The following is an 18,691-nucleotide window of genomic DNA, read 5'->3' as shown; positions in this document are numbered from 1 at the left end:
TGGGAAGGTAGGTGCTTTGGTGAGTGCTGTGAAGTGTGTAAACCTGGCGATTCACAGACCTGTACCCCTGGGGATAAAAATATATGTTTATAAAAAATAAAAAATTAAAAAAATATATGTTTATAAAAAATAAAAAATAAAAAAATGTCAGTTATAAAATCAATGGGAATATATCAGTTGCATTTCTCTACACCAACAACAAGACAGAAGAAAGAGAAATTAAGTAGTCAATCACATTTACAATTGCACCTAAAACCATAAGATACCTAGGAATAAACCCAACCAAAGAGGCTAAGAATCTGTACTCAGAAAACTAAGAGTACTCATGAAAGAGACTGAGGAAGACACAAAGAAATGGAAAAATGTTCCATGCTCATGGATTGGAAGAACAATGTGAAAATGTCTGGGCTACCTAAAGCAATCCACATGTTTAATGCAATCCCTATCAAAATGCCATCCATTTTTTTTCAAAGAAATGGAACAAATAATCCTATAATTTATATGGAACCATAAAAGGCCTCAAATAGCCAGAGGAAAGTTGAAAAAGAAAGCCAAAGTTGGTGGTATCACAATTCCAGACTTCAAGCTCCATGACAAAGCTGTCATCCTCAAGACAGTATGGTACTGGCACAAAACAGACATATAGATCAATGGAACAGAATATAAAGCCCAGAAATAGACCCTCAACTCTATGGTCAACTAATCTTTGACAAAGCAGGAAAGAATGTCCAATGGAAAAAAGACAGCCTCTTCAATAAATGGTGTTGGGAAAATTGAACAACCACATGCAGAAAAACGAAACTGGACCATTTCCTTACACCACACACAAAAATAGACTCAAAATGGATGAAGGACCTCAATGTGAGAAAGGAATCCATCAAAATCCTTGAGGAGAACACAGGCAGCAACCTCCTTGACATTAGCCGCAGCAACATCTTCCTAGGAACATCGCCAAAGGCAAGGGAAGCAAGGGCAAAAATGAACTATTGGGACTTCATCAAGATCAAAAGCTTTTGCACAGCAAGGAGACAGTTCACAAAACCAAAAGACAACTGACAGTTGTACCCCAATGTTTATATCAGCAATGGCCACAGTCGCCAAACTGTGGAAAGAACCAAGATGCCCTTAACGGACGAATGGATAAGGAAGATGTGGTCCATGTACACTATGGAGTATTATGCCTCCATCAGAAAGGATGAATACCCAACTTTTGTTGCAACATGGACGGGACTGGAAGAGATTATGCTGAGTGAAATAAATCAAGCAGAGAGAGTCAATTATCATATGTTTTCACTTATTTGTGGAGCATAACAAATAGCATGGAGGACAAGGGGAGTTAGAGAGGAGAAGGGAGTTGGGGGAAATTGGAAGGGGAGGTGAACCATGAGAGACTATGGACTCTGAAAAAGAATCTGAGGGGTTTGAAGTGACGGGGGTGGGAGGTTGGGGGAACCAGGTCGTGGGTATTAGAGAGGTCATGGATTTCATGAAGCACTGGGTGTGGTGCAAAAACAAGGAATACTGTTATGCTGAAAATAAAAATAAACAAAGAAATAAAAATTAAAAAAAAAAGACAACTGACAGAATGGGAGAAGATATTTGCAAACAACATATCAGATAAAGGGCTAGTATCAAAAATCTATGAAGAACTTATCAAACTCAACACCCAAAGAACAAATAATCCAATCAAGAAATGGGCAGAAGACAGGAACAGATATTTCTGCAAAGAAGACATCCAGATGGCCAAGAGACACATGAAAAGTGCTCCACATCACTTGGCATCAGGGAAATACAAATCAAAACCACAATGAGATATCACCTCACACCAGTCAGAATGGTTAAAATGAACAAGTCAGGAAATACCAGATGCTGGCAAGGATACAGAGAAAGGCAGTTGGTGGGAATGCAAGCTGGTGCAACCACTTTGGAAGACAGCATGGAGGTTCCTCAAAAAGTTGAAAATAGAGCTACTCTATGACCCAGGAATCGCACCACTGGGTATTTACCTAAAGAAACAAAAGCAGTGATCCAAAGGGGCACGTGTACCCAAATGTTTATAGCAGCAAAGTCCACAATAGCCAAACTATGGAATGAACCTAGATGTCCATCAACAGATGAACAGATAAAGAAGATAGGGTGTATATATACAATGGAATACTATGCAGCCATCAAAAGAAATGAAATCTTGCCTTTTGCGATGATGTGGATGGAACTAGAGGGTATTATGCTGATTGAAATAAGTCAATCAGAGAAAGACAATTATCATATGATCTCCCTAATATGAGGAATTTGAGAGGCCATGTGGGGGGTTTGGGGGATAGGGAAGGAAAAAATGAAACAAGATGGGATCAGGAGGGAGACAAGCCATAAGAGACTCTTAAGGGCACAAAACAAACTGAGGGTTGCTGGGGGGAGGGGGATAGGGAGAAGGTGGTTGGGTTATAGACACTGGGGAAAGTATGTGCTATAGTGAGTGCTGTAAAGTGCGTAAACCTGGCGATTCACTGACCTTTACCCCTGGGGCTAATAATACATTATGTGTTAATATAATAAAAACAATATAAGAATATTATATAAAATCATATGCCAAAAAACTGGGAATTCTGAAAGAAATGGATAAATTCGTCTAAACATATAAATGACCAATACTAAAACAGGAAGAAATTAAAAATTTGAATAGACCCATACCAGAAAAGAAATTAAATCAGTAATAAAAATTCTCCTAACAAAGCCAAGCCCAGGACCAGATGGTTTCACAGGGGAATTCTATCAGACATTTAAAGGAGAGTTGATACCTATTCTTCTCAAAGTGTTCCAAAACACAGAAATGGAAGGAAATCTTCCAATCTTCTTCCACGAATCCAGCATTACCTTGATTCTAAAACCAAAGATACCATTAAACAGGAGAATTCAGGCCAATATCCCTGATGAACAGGGATGCAGTAATTCTCAACAAGATACCAGCAAACTGAATCCAACATTACATTAAAATAATTATTCACCACAATCAAGTGGTATTTATTCCTGGGCTACAGGCGTGGTTCAATATTTGTAAATCAATGTGATACACCACATAAAAGAAAGGATAAGAACCACATGATTCTTTTAATAGAGGCAGCAAAAGCGTTTGACAAAATATAGCATATTTTCTTGATGAAAACTCTCAACAAAGGATAGGTGGAACATACCTCAACATCATAAAGGCCATATACAAAGGAACCACAGCTAATGTCACCCTCAATGGGAAAAAACTGAGAGCTTTTCCTCTACTGTCAGGAAAAAGACAGGGATGTCCACTCTCACCATTACTACTTAACATAGTACTGGAAGTCTCAGCCTCAGGAATAAGACAACAAAAACAAATAAAATGCATCCAGGCTTGCCACCCAGATATGTCCATTAAGCATCTGTCTTTGACTCAGGTCATGATCCCAGGGTCCTGGGATTGAGCCCCATGTCCTGTTACCTGCTCATTGGGGAGCCTCTTTCTCCCTCTCCCTCTGCCCATCCCCTCCTCTTGTGTTTCCTTTCTAATTCTGCTCTCTCTAATAAATAAAAATTTATTAAAAAAAGAAAAATTAAAGAGGGCACATATTGCATGGAGCACTGGGTATAGTACATAAACAATGAATCCTGGAACACTGTAAAAAAAAGGCATCCAAATTGGCAAAGAAGTAGTCAAACTTTCACAATTTGCAGACATGATCCTCTATGTAGAAAACCTTGAAAGACTCCACCAAAAAAATTGCTAAAACTAATATATGAATTCAGCAAAGTAACAGGATATAAAATCACTGTACAGAAATCTGTTTCATTTCCATACACCAATAATGAAGCAGCAGAAAAAGAAATCAATGAATCGATCCCATTTACAATTGCACCAACCCATAAGATACCTAGGAATAACCCTAACCAAAGAAGTAAAAGATCTGTACTTTGAAAACTATAGAACACTTATGGAAGAAACTGAAGCTGACACAAAGAAATAGGAAAAATATTCCATGCTCATGGATTGAAAGAGTAAATATAGTTAAAATGTCTATGCTATCCAAAGCATTCTACACATTCAACACAGAATACCACCAGAGATTTTCAGAGCTAGAACAAACAGTCCTAAAATTTGTATGGAACCACAAGAGACCCCCAATAGCCAAAGCAATCCTGAAAAACAAAACCAAAGCCTGAGGTATCACGAGTCCAAACTTCAAACTTTATTATAAAGCTGTAGTCATCAAGACAGTATGGTACTGGCACAAAAACAGACAGGTAGGTCAATATAAGAGAACAGAAAACCCAGAAATGGACCCACATATTTATGTCCAACTAATCTTTGACAAAGCAGGAAAGTATATCCAATGGTAAAAAGACAGTCTCTTCAACAAATGGTGTTGGGAAAACTGGACACCCATATGCTGAAGAATGAAAGAGGCCCACTTTCTTACACCATACACAAGAATAAATTCAAAATGGATGAAAGGCCTAAATGTTAGACAGGAAACCATCAAAATCCTAGAGCACTACAAAGGCATCAATCCCTATGACCTTAGCCACAGCAAATTCTTAACTAGACACATCTCTTATGGCAAGGGAACAAAAGCAAAAACAAACTACTGGGACTTCATCAAGATAAAAGCTTCACAGTGAAGGAAATGATCAACAAACCTAAAAGGCAGCCTACAGAATGGGAGAAGATATTTGTAAATGACATCTGATAAAGGGTTAGTATCTAAAATCTATAAAGAACTTATCAAACTCAACACTCCAAAAATAAATAATCCAGTTAAGAAATGGGCAGAAACATTAACAAGTATTTTTCCAAAGAAGACATCCAGATGGCTAACAGGAGCATGAAAAGAGGCTCAATATCACTCATCATCAGGAAAATACAAATCAAAACCGTGATGAGATATAACCTCATGCCTGTTAGAATGGGTAAAATTAACAACACAGGAAACAAAAGATTTTGGTGAGGATGCAGAGAAGGGGGAAACCTCTTACTCTGCTGGTGGTAATGCAAACTGCTGCAGCCACTCTGGAAAACAGTATGGATGTTCCTCACAAAGCTAAAAGTAGAACTACCTTAGGATCCAGCAATTGCACTGTTATTTACCCAAAGGATTAAAAAAAATACAGATTTGAGTACATGCACTCTGATGTTTACAGCAGCATTATCAACAACAGTCAAACTATGGACAGTGCCCAAATTTCCACTGACTGATGAATGGATAATAAGATATGGTATATATTTATAATGGAATATTACTCAGCCATAAAAAAGAATGAAATCTTGCCATTTGCAACAACATGGATGGAGCTAGAGTGTATTATGCTAAGTGAAATATGTCAGTTAGAGAAAGACAAATATACAATTTCAGTCATATGTGGAATTTAAGAAACCAAACATATGAATATAGGGGAAGGGAAAAAATTGAGTGAGGCAAGCAAACTATAAGAGACCCTTAACTATAGAGAACAAACTGACAGTTGATGGCAGGAGATAGGATAAATGCGTGATGATAAGTATTAAGGAGGGTACTTGTTATGATGACCACTGGGTGTTGTTATATCTAAGTGATGAATCACTAAATTCTAAATTCTACTCCCCAAACCAATATTACACTATATATTAATTAATTAGAATTTAAATGAAATTTGAAAAAAAGGAGGATGTAAGTATAAAGAGTCAAACCTAGAGTTTAAGACTAAGATTTCCTGTTATATTTTCAATCAGCAACTAATCATTTAGATTACATACTTCATTAGGTGAGACAACGTGCTTAACTTGAACAGCATAGAGTTCTTCTGGGGGAGGCAGAGATGAAAGCAAATATGGTGGTAAAATAGGAGTCTCTGTTTCAGACAGAAGCAATTCCTAAAGCACCACAAATAAATTCAAATTTCAGAATGACTATTATAGAAATCTAGTACATTATTAAAATTTGATAAAATTCATTACATTGCCAATGTATTTTCAATTAGCAGAAAGCAAACTCTCTTAGATAATGGATACCACAAAATGATTGTTTTAGTAGGACCAAAATGTGAGTAAAGACCTTTAACACCCTTTTGTTTCCTCAATTAAAAAAAATTTGTGTTAAAACACTCATATAAATATATGTTTATGTATACATATTTACCTATACACATAAAACTCCAGAAGAATGGTTAACAAACAGCTAACAGTAATTGCCACTCAATTATTTGAGGTATAGAAAGGGGTACATTTTTTTATTCACATTTCTATAGTATTCCATTTATTTTTAGAGTAAGTACATATTTTACAGTAAAGACTAAAGTAGTATGGGGCATCTCGGTGGCTCAGCTGGTTAGGCAAACATCTTCAGCTTGGGTTATGATCCCATGGGACCAAGTGCCACACTGGATTCCTTGCTCCCACAAGAGCCTGCTTCCTCCTCTCCCTCAGTCTGTGTCTCCTTTTCCCTCTGACTGCCACTACCCCTGCTTGTGCTCTGTCAAAGTAAATAAATAAATAAATAAATAAAGTTAAAAAAAAAAACCCTAAAATAATATATGAAATGCCAAAAGAAGATTTAGGTTAAAATCATCAAAAAAGTGTGCTCTCTTTAAACTCTGAAAAAAAAAAAAAATAAAAAGTTAGATGATTCCCAAGAGGAACCTGGCAGTCAGCAGTTGTTAAAAACAAAAATATAAAAATGTAGGTGGTGTTTAAGAAAGTTTAAAGAGTTTTAAATATGGTAATTAGCAGAAAAAGTAAAATGATCACATTCAAACTAAATTAATTTATTACTATTTATATTTCCAAACTGGTGACAAAACAGAACAAAACCTATCTGAACCACTTAGTAGCATTCAGTGAACACTGATTACTGACTGCTATATTACTGATTTGTTACAAAGCACTTTATACACAGAAATATTTTTATATAATATATTTGTTATTTTTATATAAAAATATAATATATATTATATATAAATATCTGTTATTTTTATAATCACAGGAATAAAACTCTACTTATAAATAATTGGAACTTTCATTAAAACTCTTACTTCCTGCATCAAAAAGCACAAGTGGAAAAAAGAAAGCATATATACTAGACTTCACCAAGATTAAAAACTGGTGTTTTAGGGGCATCTGGGTGGCTCAGTTGGTTTTAAGTGTCTGCCTTTAGCTCAGGTCATGACCTCAGGGTCCTATTCAGCCAGGAGTCCACTTCTCCCTCTCTCTTTGCCTCTCTGCCCCATTTGTGCTCACTCTTTCTCTTTCTCTCGTAAATAAATAAAATCTTAAAAAAAACCCCTAGAACTTTGGTGTTTTAAAGGATACTAATAACAAAGTATAAAGATAACTCATAGAATGAAAGGAAATATCTGCAAATCATGTATCTGATAAGGGACTTACGTATAGAATATGTAAAGAACTCTTACAGTTCCACAAAATCAACCCAACTAAAAATGGGCAGAGGAATTCTTTTCATTATTTTCTACTTTTATTTTCCATTTTTTCTGGTTTTATTGAGATATAATTCACACATAACATTGTATTAGTGCAAGGTATACAACATAACGATTTTAGTATATGTATACAACTGTAAAATGAACACCACAAGTTCAGCTAACATCAATCATTTTCTGGTGAAAACATTTTCTGATGAAAACATTAAAGATTTACTCTCTTAGCAACTTTCAAATATACAATACAGTGTTAACTATAGTCATAATGTTGTATATTACATCCCCAGGACTTTGGAAGTTTATATCTTATGATTGCCTTCACCCATTTCCCCCATACCCTCATCCCTGGCAACCACCAATATTTTCTCTGTATTTGAGTTCAGTTTTTAAGATTCTACATATTAGTGAGATCATATAGTATCTGACTGACTTCACTTTGCGTAATACTTTCAAGGTCCATCCATGTTGTCACAAAAGGCAGGACTTCCTTTTTATGGCTGAAAAGAACACTATTTCATTGTGTAAAGAATGTGTATAACATACACCCACACCCCAAATCTTTATCCATTCACCCACTGAAGGACACAGGCTGTTTCCATGTCTTGCTATTGTAAATAATGCTGCAATGGACATACGGGTGCAGTTACTTCTTTAAGATAGTGATTTTGTTTCCTTTGGATATATACCTAGAAGTGAAATTGAGAAGGGTAATTCTAATTTTAATTCTTTGAGGAACCTCCATATTGTTTTCCATAATGGTTGTACCAGTTTATATTCCCTCTACTGGTACACAAAGGTTCCCTTTTCTCCATGTTCTTGCCAGCACTTCTTATCTCTTGTCTTTTTGATGATGGTCATTCTAATATATGTAAAGTGATACCACAATGTGGTTTTAAATTTCATTTCCCTGATGACTGATGATGCTGAGCACCTTTTCATGTACCTGTTGGCTATCTGTATGTCTTCTTTGAAAAAATGTCTATTTAGTTCTTCTGCCCACTTTTTAATCAGATTGTTTATTTTTTACTATTGAGTTGTATAAGTTATATATATATATTCTTTATATATTTTGGATAGTAATGCCTTATCAGATATATGATTTGCAAATATTTCCTCCCTATCTGTAGGCCACCTTTTTATTTTGTTGTGCAAAAGCTTCTTGGTTAAAATTTTGTTTCTGTTGGCTTTGCTTTTGGTGTCAAATCCTGGGCAAAGTACTTGAATAGAGATTTCTCCAAAGAAAATATATAAATGGCCAAAGAGCGTATGATAAGATGCTCGCCATCATCAGTCATGAGAGAAAAGCACATCAAAACCACAATGAGATACCACTTTATAACTATGGGTGAGAAACAAGTCAGATAACAAGTGTTGATAAGGATATGGGGAAAAAATGGAACCTTGTACATTCCTAGTATAAAAGTAAAATGGGGCATCATTTTTGGAAAACAGTCTTGTAGTTCCTTAAAATGGTAAATAGAGTCACCATGTGACTCAGCAATTCCACTAGTAGGAATTAGGTCCATACCAAAAGAGAAGGAAAAATAGATGTCTACATAAAAACTTGTATGCAAATGTTTACAGCTTTATTCACAACTGCAAAAAGATAGAAACCCAACAGATTGTCCATCAACAGAGTAATGCATAAATAAAATGTGGTATATCCATACAGTGGAGTATTATTCAGCAATAAGAAGGATATGTACTACACTACAACGTGAATGAAACTTGAAAATGTTATTCCAGCTAAAGAAGCCAGTTACAAAGGGCTATGTATTCTATGATTCTCTTTATTTTATAAAATTTCCAAAATTGGCAAATCCAGAGAGACAGAAGATTAGTGGTTTCCAGGACACTGGGAAAGGGAAAAATGGGAAGTTGACTCCTATTGGTACGGAACTTCTTTTTGGGATGATGAAATGTTGTGGAATTAAATAGCTGTGATGACTGCACAACTCTGACGATACAAAAAAACCACTGTATTGTACAGTTTAAAAAGGTAAATTTTATAGTATGTAAATTATATCTCAATAAAGCCATAATAAAAGAAAATGCTTACTTCCTGATCTTATATTAGATCCTTTGTACTGATGAAGTGTCCAAAGTTTCCAAAATATTTGGGTTGAAACTTACCTCAAATCTTATTTCCCATCTTTCATCCTCATACTTTTTATTGTAATCTGCTAGCTTCTGAAATAATATAGTATTGTTAATAAATAAACCATCTTCAACTATATAGTATTTTTAAGGCACTTTCATATTTCATCCCCACAAAAACTGGGTGCATGTTCTTGTTGGCATAGTTATTTTGTTGTTATCTTGTTGGCATAGTTATTTTGTGTTAACTATGGGAAAATCTACTGTTCTGGAGTAAACTTAATAGTGCAATAGTAAGAATCCTCAAATTATGTTAAATGCATGTCAATAGTAATTACAGTTAACCTCTGAACACCATGAGGGTTTGGGGTGAAAATCCACATATAACTTTTGACTTCCTGAAAACTTAATTACTAGTGGCGTACTGGAGGGCTTACCAATAACAAAAAGTTGATTAACACATATTTCATAAGTTATGTGTATTATATATGTATTCTTAGAATAAAGTAAGTTAGAGGAAAAAAAGTGTTATTAAGAAAATCGTAAGGAAGAGAAAAATTTACAGTCCTGTAAAAAATCCACATGTAAGTGGACCTAAGCAGTTTAAACCTGTGTTGCTCAAGGACCAGCTGCAGTTTATTATGAGAGAGAAGAAATTCTTACATATTTTTAAAAAATGTTCACAGTAAAGAGTACAACTAGAAAGGAGGGACTTAGTAATCTTTATAAATCCAGTTTAACAGATGGTATACCTTTTTACAAATACACATGCATGCACATCAACACACATACCACACACACCCTTCTGCTCATAAGAAAAAAACTGACAAGAATTACGTGTATAAAGTAATATCACAGTTTCTATGTGAAGAAGAAAGTTTTCTATATTGAACTGAACATTCAATGTTTGGTTGCATACAGGAATATTTAAAAACCTAACAAGTAAACTGTAAGTCTAGAAATAAAAATACCTTGCATTATAAAATGTTAATGTTATTATTTATGATGAATTCCCCATTTACATTAAGTATTTATGGCATATTGCAATGTGAAAACATATCTATAGTAGGCTAGTTATGTTTTTAAAAATATTAAGAAACAGTAGCACTGGAAAACTGGAGAGGGCTATTTATTGAAATTAAGCTTAAAATCCAGCTCTGAGTTTCCTGTAAAAAGGCAAAATGGAGGAAATGTTATAATGTCAAATAAAAGGAAAAAAATTATCTGCTGAGAGAATCCTTTTCTGGCAGTGAATTCTATTAGCACTTTATAATTTACATTTCTGTATTCAAACAACATTATATCTAATGTTATAAAAGGCCATATAACATATGGCCTTTTCACTAAGTTTAAAGATATGAAACATTAATTGAATCTTAGTGCAACTGATGTCTTTTTTAGGATGTTTATAAAGCATGATATATTGCTTTCTCAACAAATAATTGATAATTCTCTATACTTTCTTAACGTATCAGACACATAGAACTGTACTAAAGACTTGAAGTATAAGGCACTATATGACATTTTATCCAGAACTTGTTTTTCTATAATTTAGATTTTTATAGAAAAATAGCTCACTTACTTCTTTCAATATCTCTTCAGAATGCTCAAAAGTACAATACTTATGGTATGCCATAAAATAAGAAAGTGACATTCCATCAAAATAGAGATGAATAGATAATTTCTCCCATGGGTTTTCAGGTAATTCCTATTTAAGTTCAACAAACAAGATTATTACTATAAAAATAAAGTCTGTTTGAAGATTAAAATTTTAGGGTAGACAAATATGAAATTAGATTTCTAATGACCACAGTATTACCAGTTTGGCTAGCTGCTCATTTCTTAAAATTTTCTTCCTAGTATTTTGGCAGGTTATAAAACAGCAATTCTACTACCATGGTTTCTTTGAAATATGCTTACATGTCCATAAGGTAGAGAGTTTTCTAGTTATTTATAAAAAAATTACAGTAAGGCAATGAATTACGTACTAGAAGGAAGGTATAGATGAATTTAAGAGATGCCTCACTTTACAAAACTCACAGTGTTGAACACAAGTTGACAAGCCATAGTCTGTGGACCAAATCTGGCCTGCCACATGTTTTTGTATGGTGTGTGAGCTAAAAAGGATCTTTACATTTTTAAATGGTTTGAGGACAAAATAAAAAAATAATATTCTATTGCATTCATAAATAAAGTGATATTGGAACAGAAAAAAAATTGCATCACCTTTAGATGATACTAATAATTTATACTAAGTAGAAGGAGAAAGAAAAGATAGTCCAGAGGTAAAGAAATGAAGTTCTGTTAAAAATCCAGAAATGGCAGGAATCAGAAAAAATTCATGACTGTTTAGAAGGAGTTATGAGAATAGTTTTAAAATTCTTAAGTCCACTTAACATTTACTAGGTACTGAACATGTACATAACTTAGGTACCATACACTTGGTACCACCTTAGGCCTACTGTCTCTACTGAGTTACTGTAATTGCCTTCAGCAGATCTTCCTGCTCCCTATCTTTTTCACTCTCCAGTAGCTCCACTACTACACTTAGTGTAGCAGACTGGAAATACTAGAATGCAAGGGTAGGTCATGTCACTCCTTTGATCAAATCCTCAAGTGGCTGCCTGGGTCAGCTTGAGAGCTAAAACTTTCACAAATCTCCCCCATCTCCAACTCTTCTCTGTCTTGCTCCTTCTGCTCCAGCCCTAGTGCCTGGAGCTCTCCACACTGTTCTCTGGAGAGCTGCATGGTTTGTCCTCTCACCATTTTAAAGTCTTTACTTATCTCTCATTTTTTGCAGTGAGGTCTTCCCTGACCACTGTATTTAAAATGTTACCTTCTCCCGGGCCCACCCTCCCCAACAGCCTTTCCTTCTTTATTTTCTTCCTAGCACTTACCACGATCTAATATACCTTATATGTTGTTTTTAATTTTGTTTCCCACCACTAAAACAGAAACTCCTTAAAGGCAGAAATTTGGCTCTTCAGTTCATTGTTGTACCTCCAGGCTAAGAACAGAGCTCAGCTGATAAGAAGTACTCAGTATTTCTTAGTAGTATATAAGAGACACAGGAGCAAGTCTGGGTAAGTTCAAGTATGGCAGTAAGGGCTGCAGGGCATGCATGTTCACGCTTTCTGACATTTTAAGCAGCCTTGCGGATACTACAAATTGCTCTCCTGTGTTAAGCTAAGCAGCAAAGAAAGCTACCTTGATAAACTAAAAAATTTCAACTGCCATGACTTTCCACAGAGGCTATAGGTAACCAGATAGGGGCTCGTGGTACTAATATCAGCAACAATAAAGCTGCTCTACTGTTTTATGTAAGTGGGTCTGTGGTTCTTGGTAAGTCCTTATCATAATTACACCTTTCATACAGAAATACTTTCCTTACAGTTTTGTACCTTACTACTGGAATCCTCAAACACAGCTGCAGATTAAACTTATCACCTCACTACTCAGAAAATGCCAATAGGGCTCCAATGATTGACTTTTTTGGTGTTTATTTATTTTTTATTGTGTTATGTTAGTCACCATACAATACATCACTAGTTCTTGATGTAGTGTGCCAATGGTTGACTTTTACCTCTCTTAAATCCTATTCACCTTCATAAAAACTTTTCCTTCATAAAACCCCTATTAATCTAGCCGTTATAATTCTACTATTGTTATATTCTATTATTATAGCAACTACTTCCTCAATGTGCCATGCCCAGTTCTGTCTCTCTGTGTTTACTTGTGCATTCCGTTTCCTTGGTCAGGAGAATTTTCCATCTTTTCTTACCATCTCTGAATTCCTATCACACTTAATCTTTTTTTTTAAAACTTAATTTTACTTTTTCAGTGTTCCAAGATTCATTGTTTATGCATCACACCCAGTGCTCCATGCAATACGTGCCCTCCTTAATACCCACCACCTATCCCACTAACCCCCTCCCCTCCAAAACCCTCAGTTTTGTTTCTCAGAGTCCACAGTCTCTCATGGTTTGTCTCCCCCTCCAATTTCCCCCAATTCACTTTTCCTTTCCTTCTCCTAATGTCCTCCGTGTTATTCCTTATGCTCCACAAGTAAGTGAAACCATATAACTGACTCTCTGCTTGACTTATTTCAATCAGCATAATGTCCTCCAGTCCCGTCCATGCTAATATAAAAGTTGGGTATTCATCCTTTCTCATGGAGGCATAATATTCCATTGTATATATGGACCACATCTTTGTCCATTTGTCTGTTGAAGGGAATCTTGGCTGTTTCCACACACTTAACTCTTTTTATCACTTGGCTCTTGGCATGTTACTTTGTAGTGTGTAATTTTAAGATTTTTGTCCCATATCTGGTTGTTTCACTAACTAGATAAGTTCTTTGAGAGCAGGAATTAGCTGCACCTAACACAGTGCTACATACACGGTAACATCCTGAAAACTATATGTGCTTATAAGCAATTCCAGTTCGTTGATGCTGCTCCCTGTTGCTGATAAAGAATCTTTCAGATTACTGACTTTAGTATTTATGGAAGTTCTCAGGAACTTGCTCAAAATTAGGTTTATTTAAAACAAGCCTAGAAACCCAACTAGTAACTTTTCATATTAATGAATAAATTATATTCACACAGGAACATGGCTTGTCATAAAAATATCCCTCAAATTATGTTACTGATAACACTTTATAGCAAATAATTTAAATCCACAATATATGCTGTAAATATACATTACCATAATGTGAATTTCCACCTCTCTCTTTGAAAGCAGTTCCTGAAGGAGTTCTATTGCATCTGGTTGCCACACATTCCCAACCTATTTGGGATTAATAAACTCAGATTCTTTCACACTTTCAAAAAATAGGACAGAGCAGAAGGCAGATAAAGAAATACAAAAGTAGCCATACCCAGGTTAACAGTAATTAATAGTATAAAATATACAAGTAGTTTTAAGAGAATATCATGGGTATATGATAAAAATGATCTGAAGAAACTAATAATTTGCCTGGGGTTCCACAATAGTTTTCTCCTGAAGCATTTAATGCTTTAAAAATGTAAACCTACTGGTATGTGCTTTGGTGAGTGCTGTGAAGTGTGTAAACCTGGTGATTCACAGACCTGTACCCCTGGGGATAAAAATATATGTTTATAAAAAATAAAAAATTAAAAAAAAAACAAAAACAAACAAAAAAAACCAAAGCATCACAAAACTTTTTTTTTAAAACACCAATATGTCAACATGGTGCTTTCCTAATGCCTATGATATGTATTTACTAAGGGGCAGGGACTGTTGTGTTTTTATGTTAAGAGGTTTACATAGCAAAGAATTGGGGCCTCCTGCCAGAAGCCACTGAGGAGCCTCAACCTGCCAATGCCATGAAAGCTATCTGGAGGTGGCTCCTCTATTCCAGTGAACCCTTAGATGCCTGAACCTCTAGTGGGTATTCATTGCAGCATCACTAGGGATCCTGAGCCACAGAAATTTTATGAGGGAAGGTAAGTTTATTGTTAATTTAGTCCACTAAATTTTATCTCAATTTGTTATGAAGCAAGAGATAATTAAAATGCCATTCCTTTTATCTGATTTTCAGCTTCCCATTTGTTACGATTTTATTTGATGAAGAAATAGCTATATTTTAACAATCTTACACTTTCCCATCTATGAAGAGATTAGGTTTCCTCTCTTACTATATGATTTTTTATATCCTTAAGTACGATTTTGTAGTGCTCTTCATAAAGGCTTTAGTTGTCTTATTAAACTTATTTCTAAGTATTTTATTTTTTTGCTGCAACTGAAAGGGATATCATCTTACATTCTAATTTCCAGAAAATTATTGTTAATAAAAAAGACAGTATTTAAGATTAATCATCCCACAAATTACAATTTACTCACAGGTTTGGTATTATAGAGCTGACATGGAATACAAAACTGGGGTGTATCAGGGTATAGTAAAATAGGGTAAAGATGACATTGTGGAATTTTCTCAGTAAATCCATGATCCAAATATTGTACCTGAAACAGGATAAATAAAATTTATAATTTAAATTTACTATTAAAAACTAGGGGCCAGAAAGGTCTGAAATACCAGACATTCTAGAAAAATATCTAAATCTGGATTTGAATAATCTCCAGCAAAAAAACCCCACAGAACTCCCTCATCCCATAATGTATGTATTAAATTTCATCGTCAGAAGTTTCTTTATGCATAAACCGAAGTTTTCTTTTAAAGAGAGTCTTATTAGATTTATACATTCCTTAAGAATTGCTTTTTGAAGACAATTTAATTTTGTTTCTCCAAGTATTTTAGAAGCACTGATTTACATTTAATAAAGGAATAAATTGGGGGCGCCTGGGTGGCTCAGTGGGTTAAGCCTCTGCCTTCGGCTCGGGTCATGATCCCAGGGTCCTGGGATCGAGTCCCGCATCGGGCTCTCTGCTCGGCAGACAGCCTGCTTCTTCCTTTCTCTCTTTCAGCCTGCCTCGCTGCCTACTTGTGATCTCTGTCTGTCAAATAAATGAATAAAATCTTTAAAAAAATAAAGGAATAAATTGGTTTATTTTCTTGTTGAATTTTAAGAGTCTTTTGTACACTTTGGAGAATAGTCCTTTACCAGATGTATCTTTTGCAAATATTTTCCCCGAGTGTGTGGCTTGTCTTCTCATTCTTTTGAGGCTGGCTGTAACAGAGGGGAAGTTTTTAATTTAAATGAAGTCCAGCTTATTTCTTATTTCTTTTGTGGGACATGTCTTTGGTGCTATATCTAAAAAGTCATTACCATACCCAAGGTCACTGAGAGTTCCTCTGCTATCTTCTAGGAGTTTTATAGTTTCGTGTTTTACATTTAGGTGTGTGATCCATTTTGAGTTCATTTTTGTGAAGGGTGTAAGAGTGTAAAAGTCTAGATCCATGTGGATGTCCACTTGTTCCACCAGCATTTGTTGATAAGACCATCTTTGCCTAGTTGTATTGCCTTTACTTCTTTATCAAAGATGAGTTGACTACATTTACATGGGTCTATTTCCAGGCTCTCTATTCCATTCCATTGATCTATTTGTTGTTTTTCTAATACCAGATTGTCTCCATTACTATAATTTTATATTAAGTCTTGCAGTCAGGTGGCATCAGTCCTCTGACTTTGTTATTTTCCTTTAATATTTTGTTGACTCTTCTGGGTCTTTTGCCCCTTTATATAAGCTTTAAAATCAATTTGTTGATATCCACAAAATAACCTGCTATGATTTTGATTGGGATTGTATTGAATCTACAAATCATGTTGGGAAGAACTGACATTTTGGCAATAGTGAGTCTTCCAATTCATGAACATGGAATATCCCTCTGCTCATTTTGATTTTATTCATCAGTTTTGTAGTTTTCCTCATACAGATTTTCTACATATTCTGTTACAGTTATACATAAGTATTTTGTTTTTAGGATTGCTAATGTAAATAGTGTTGTATTAATTTCAGTTTCTATGTGTTCACTGCTGAACTACAGGAAATTGATACTTTTGTATGTTAACCTTATATCCTTATATATATTATAGCAACCTTGCTATAATTGCTTAAAGTTCAGGAATTTTGTTGATTCTTTTGCCTTTTTTAGATAAACATGTCATCTGTGAACCAAGTTTTATTTCTCCCTACCCAATCTGTTTATCTTTTATTTTCTTTTATCTTATTGCATTACCTAGTATTCCTCATATAATGTTGAAAAGGAGTTGTAAGAGGGAACATTCTTGTCTTGCTCCTGACCTCAGGGGGAAAGTCTTGAGGTTCTCACCATTAAGTATGATGTTAGCTATAGGTTTTCGTTGTCAGTTTTTATCAAGAAGAAAGTTCCCCTCTGCTCCTATTACAGTTGTGTGGTTTTTTTTTTTTTTTTTTTTTTTTTTTTTTAGCATCAGTGGGTATTGGATCCTCTCAAAAGCAGCTACATCTACTGATATGATCATATGATTTTTCGATTTTAGCCTGTTAATGTGTAGATTACATTAACTGATTTTCAAATGTTGAATCAGCCTTGAATACCTGGGATAACTTCCATCTGGTCATGACATATATATAATTATTTTTATGCATTGTGGATTTGATTTACTAATATTTTGTTGAGGATTTTTGCATGTATATTCCTGAGATACTGGTGTGTAACCTTCTTTTCTTATAATGTCATTGCCTGGTTTTGGTATTACAGTAATGCTGGCCTCATAGAATGAATAAGGAAGTCTTTCCTAGTCTTCTATCCCCTGAAAGAGACTGTAAAGAAGATGTAAAGTATCTTCCCTAAATATTTGGTTGAATTCACCAATGAAACCATATGGGCCATGTGTTCTTGTTTTAGAAGGTTATTAATTACTGACTCAGTTTCTTCATCAGATATAGGCCTATTCAGATTTTCTATTTCTTTTTGTGTGAGTTTTGGTAGATTGTATCATTTAAGGAATTTGTCCAGTTCATCTAGGTTATCAAATCTGTAGGCACAGAGCTATTCATAGTATTCCTTATCTTTTGATGTGCTTACAATTTGTTGATATCTCCTTTCATTTCTGATATTAATAATTTGTGTCCCCTTTTTCTTAGCCTACCTGGAAGCTTATTCATCTTTTCAATGAAATGACTTTCAATTTCATAGCTTTTCTTTTTTGATTTCCTGTTTTCAATTTTATTGATTCCCACTCAAGTTATTTTTTTTCCAGTTTACTATGGATTTAATTTTTCTAAGGTAGAAACTTGGAAAATTGATTTTCCTTTTTTACTGTATTATGTAAGTCACCATACATCATTAGTTTTGGATGTACTGTTCCAAGATTCATTGTTTACATATAAAACTCAGTGCTCCACGCAATACTTGCCTTCTTTAATATCTCCCACCAGGATTATCCATTACCCACCTTCCTTCCCTCAGTTTGTTTCTCGGGGTCCACAGTCTCTCATGGTTCATCTCCCCCTCAGATATCTCCCAATTCACTTTTCTTTTCCTTCTCCTAATGTCTTCCATGTTATTCCTTATGTTCTACAAGTGAAACCATATGATAATTGACGTTCTCTGCTTGAGTTATTTCACTCAGCATAATCTCCTCCAGTCCCATCCATGTTGATGCAAAAGCTGGGTAGTCATCCTTTCTGATGGCTGAGTAATATTCCATTGTATATATAGACCACATCTTCTTTATCCATTTGTCTATTGAAG

The 18,691-nt window shown here is 34.8% G+C and overlaps 1 protein-coding gene across 1 annotated transcript in view; it reads right to left on the bottom strand.

Annotated features, from left to right (window-relative positions):
- RNF17 (ring finger protein 17) overlaps positions 1–18,691 on the bottom strand; it is a 166,636-nt gene that overhangs the window by 22,281 nt on the left and 125,664 nt on the right. Inside the window, exons 27-31 of the mRNA XM_082701632.1 lie at positions 15,397–15,516; positions 14,239–14,319; positions 11,114–11,239; positions 9,568–9,624; positions 5,756–5,872 (exon numbers count right to left, since the gene is read on the bottom strand). Coding sequence (XP_082557758.1) covers positions 5,756–5,872; positions 9,568–9,624; positions 11,114–11,239; positions 14,239–14,319; positions 15,397–15,516 — 501 coding nt within the window. The remainder of the gene's footprint in view (positions 1–5,755; positions 5,873–9,567; positions 9,625–11,113; positions 11,240–14,238; positions 14,320–15,396; positions 15,517–18,691) is intronic.

This window comes from Mustela nivalis (genome assembly GCF_964662115.1).
Source record: "Mustela nivalis genome assembly, chromosome: 15".
Classification (NCBI taxonomy): domain Eukaryota; kingdom Metazoa; phylum Chordata; class Mammalia; order Carnivora; family Mustelidae; genus Mustela; species Mustela nivalis.
The sequence above is the reverse complement of the archived record's forward strand: the minus strand, read 5'-3'. Positions and strand labels throughout refer to the sequence as shown.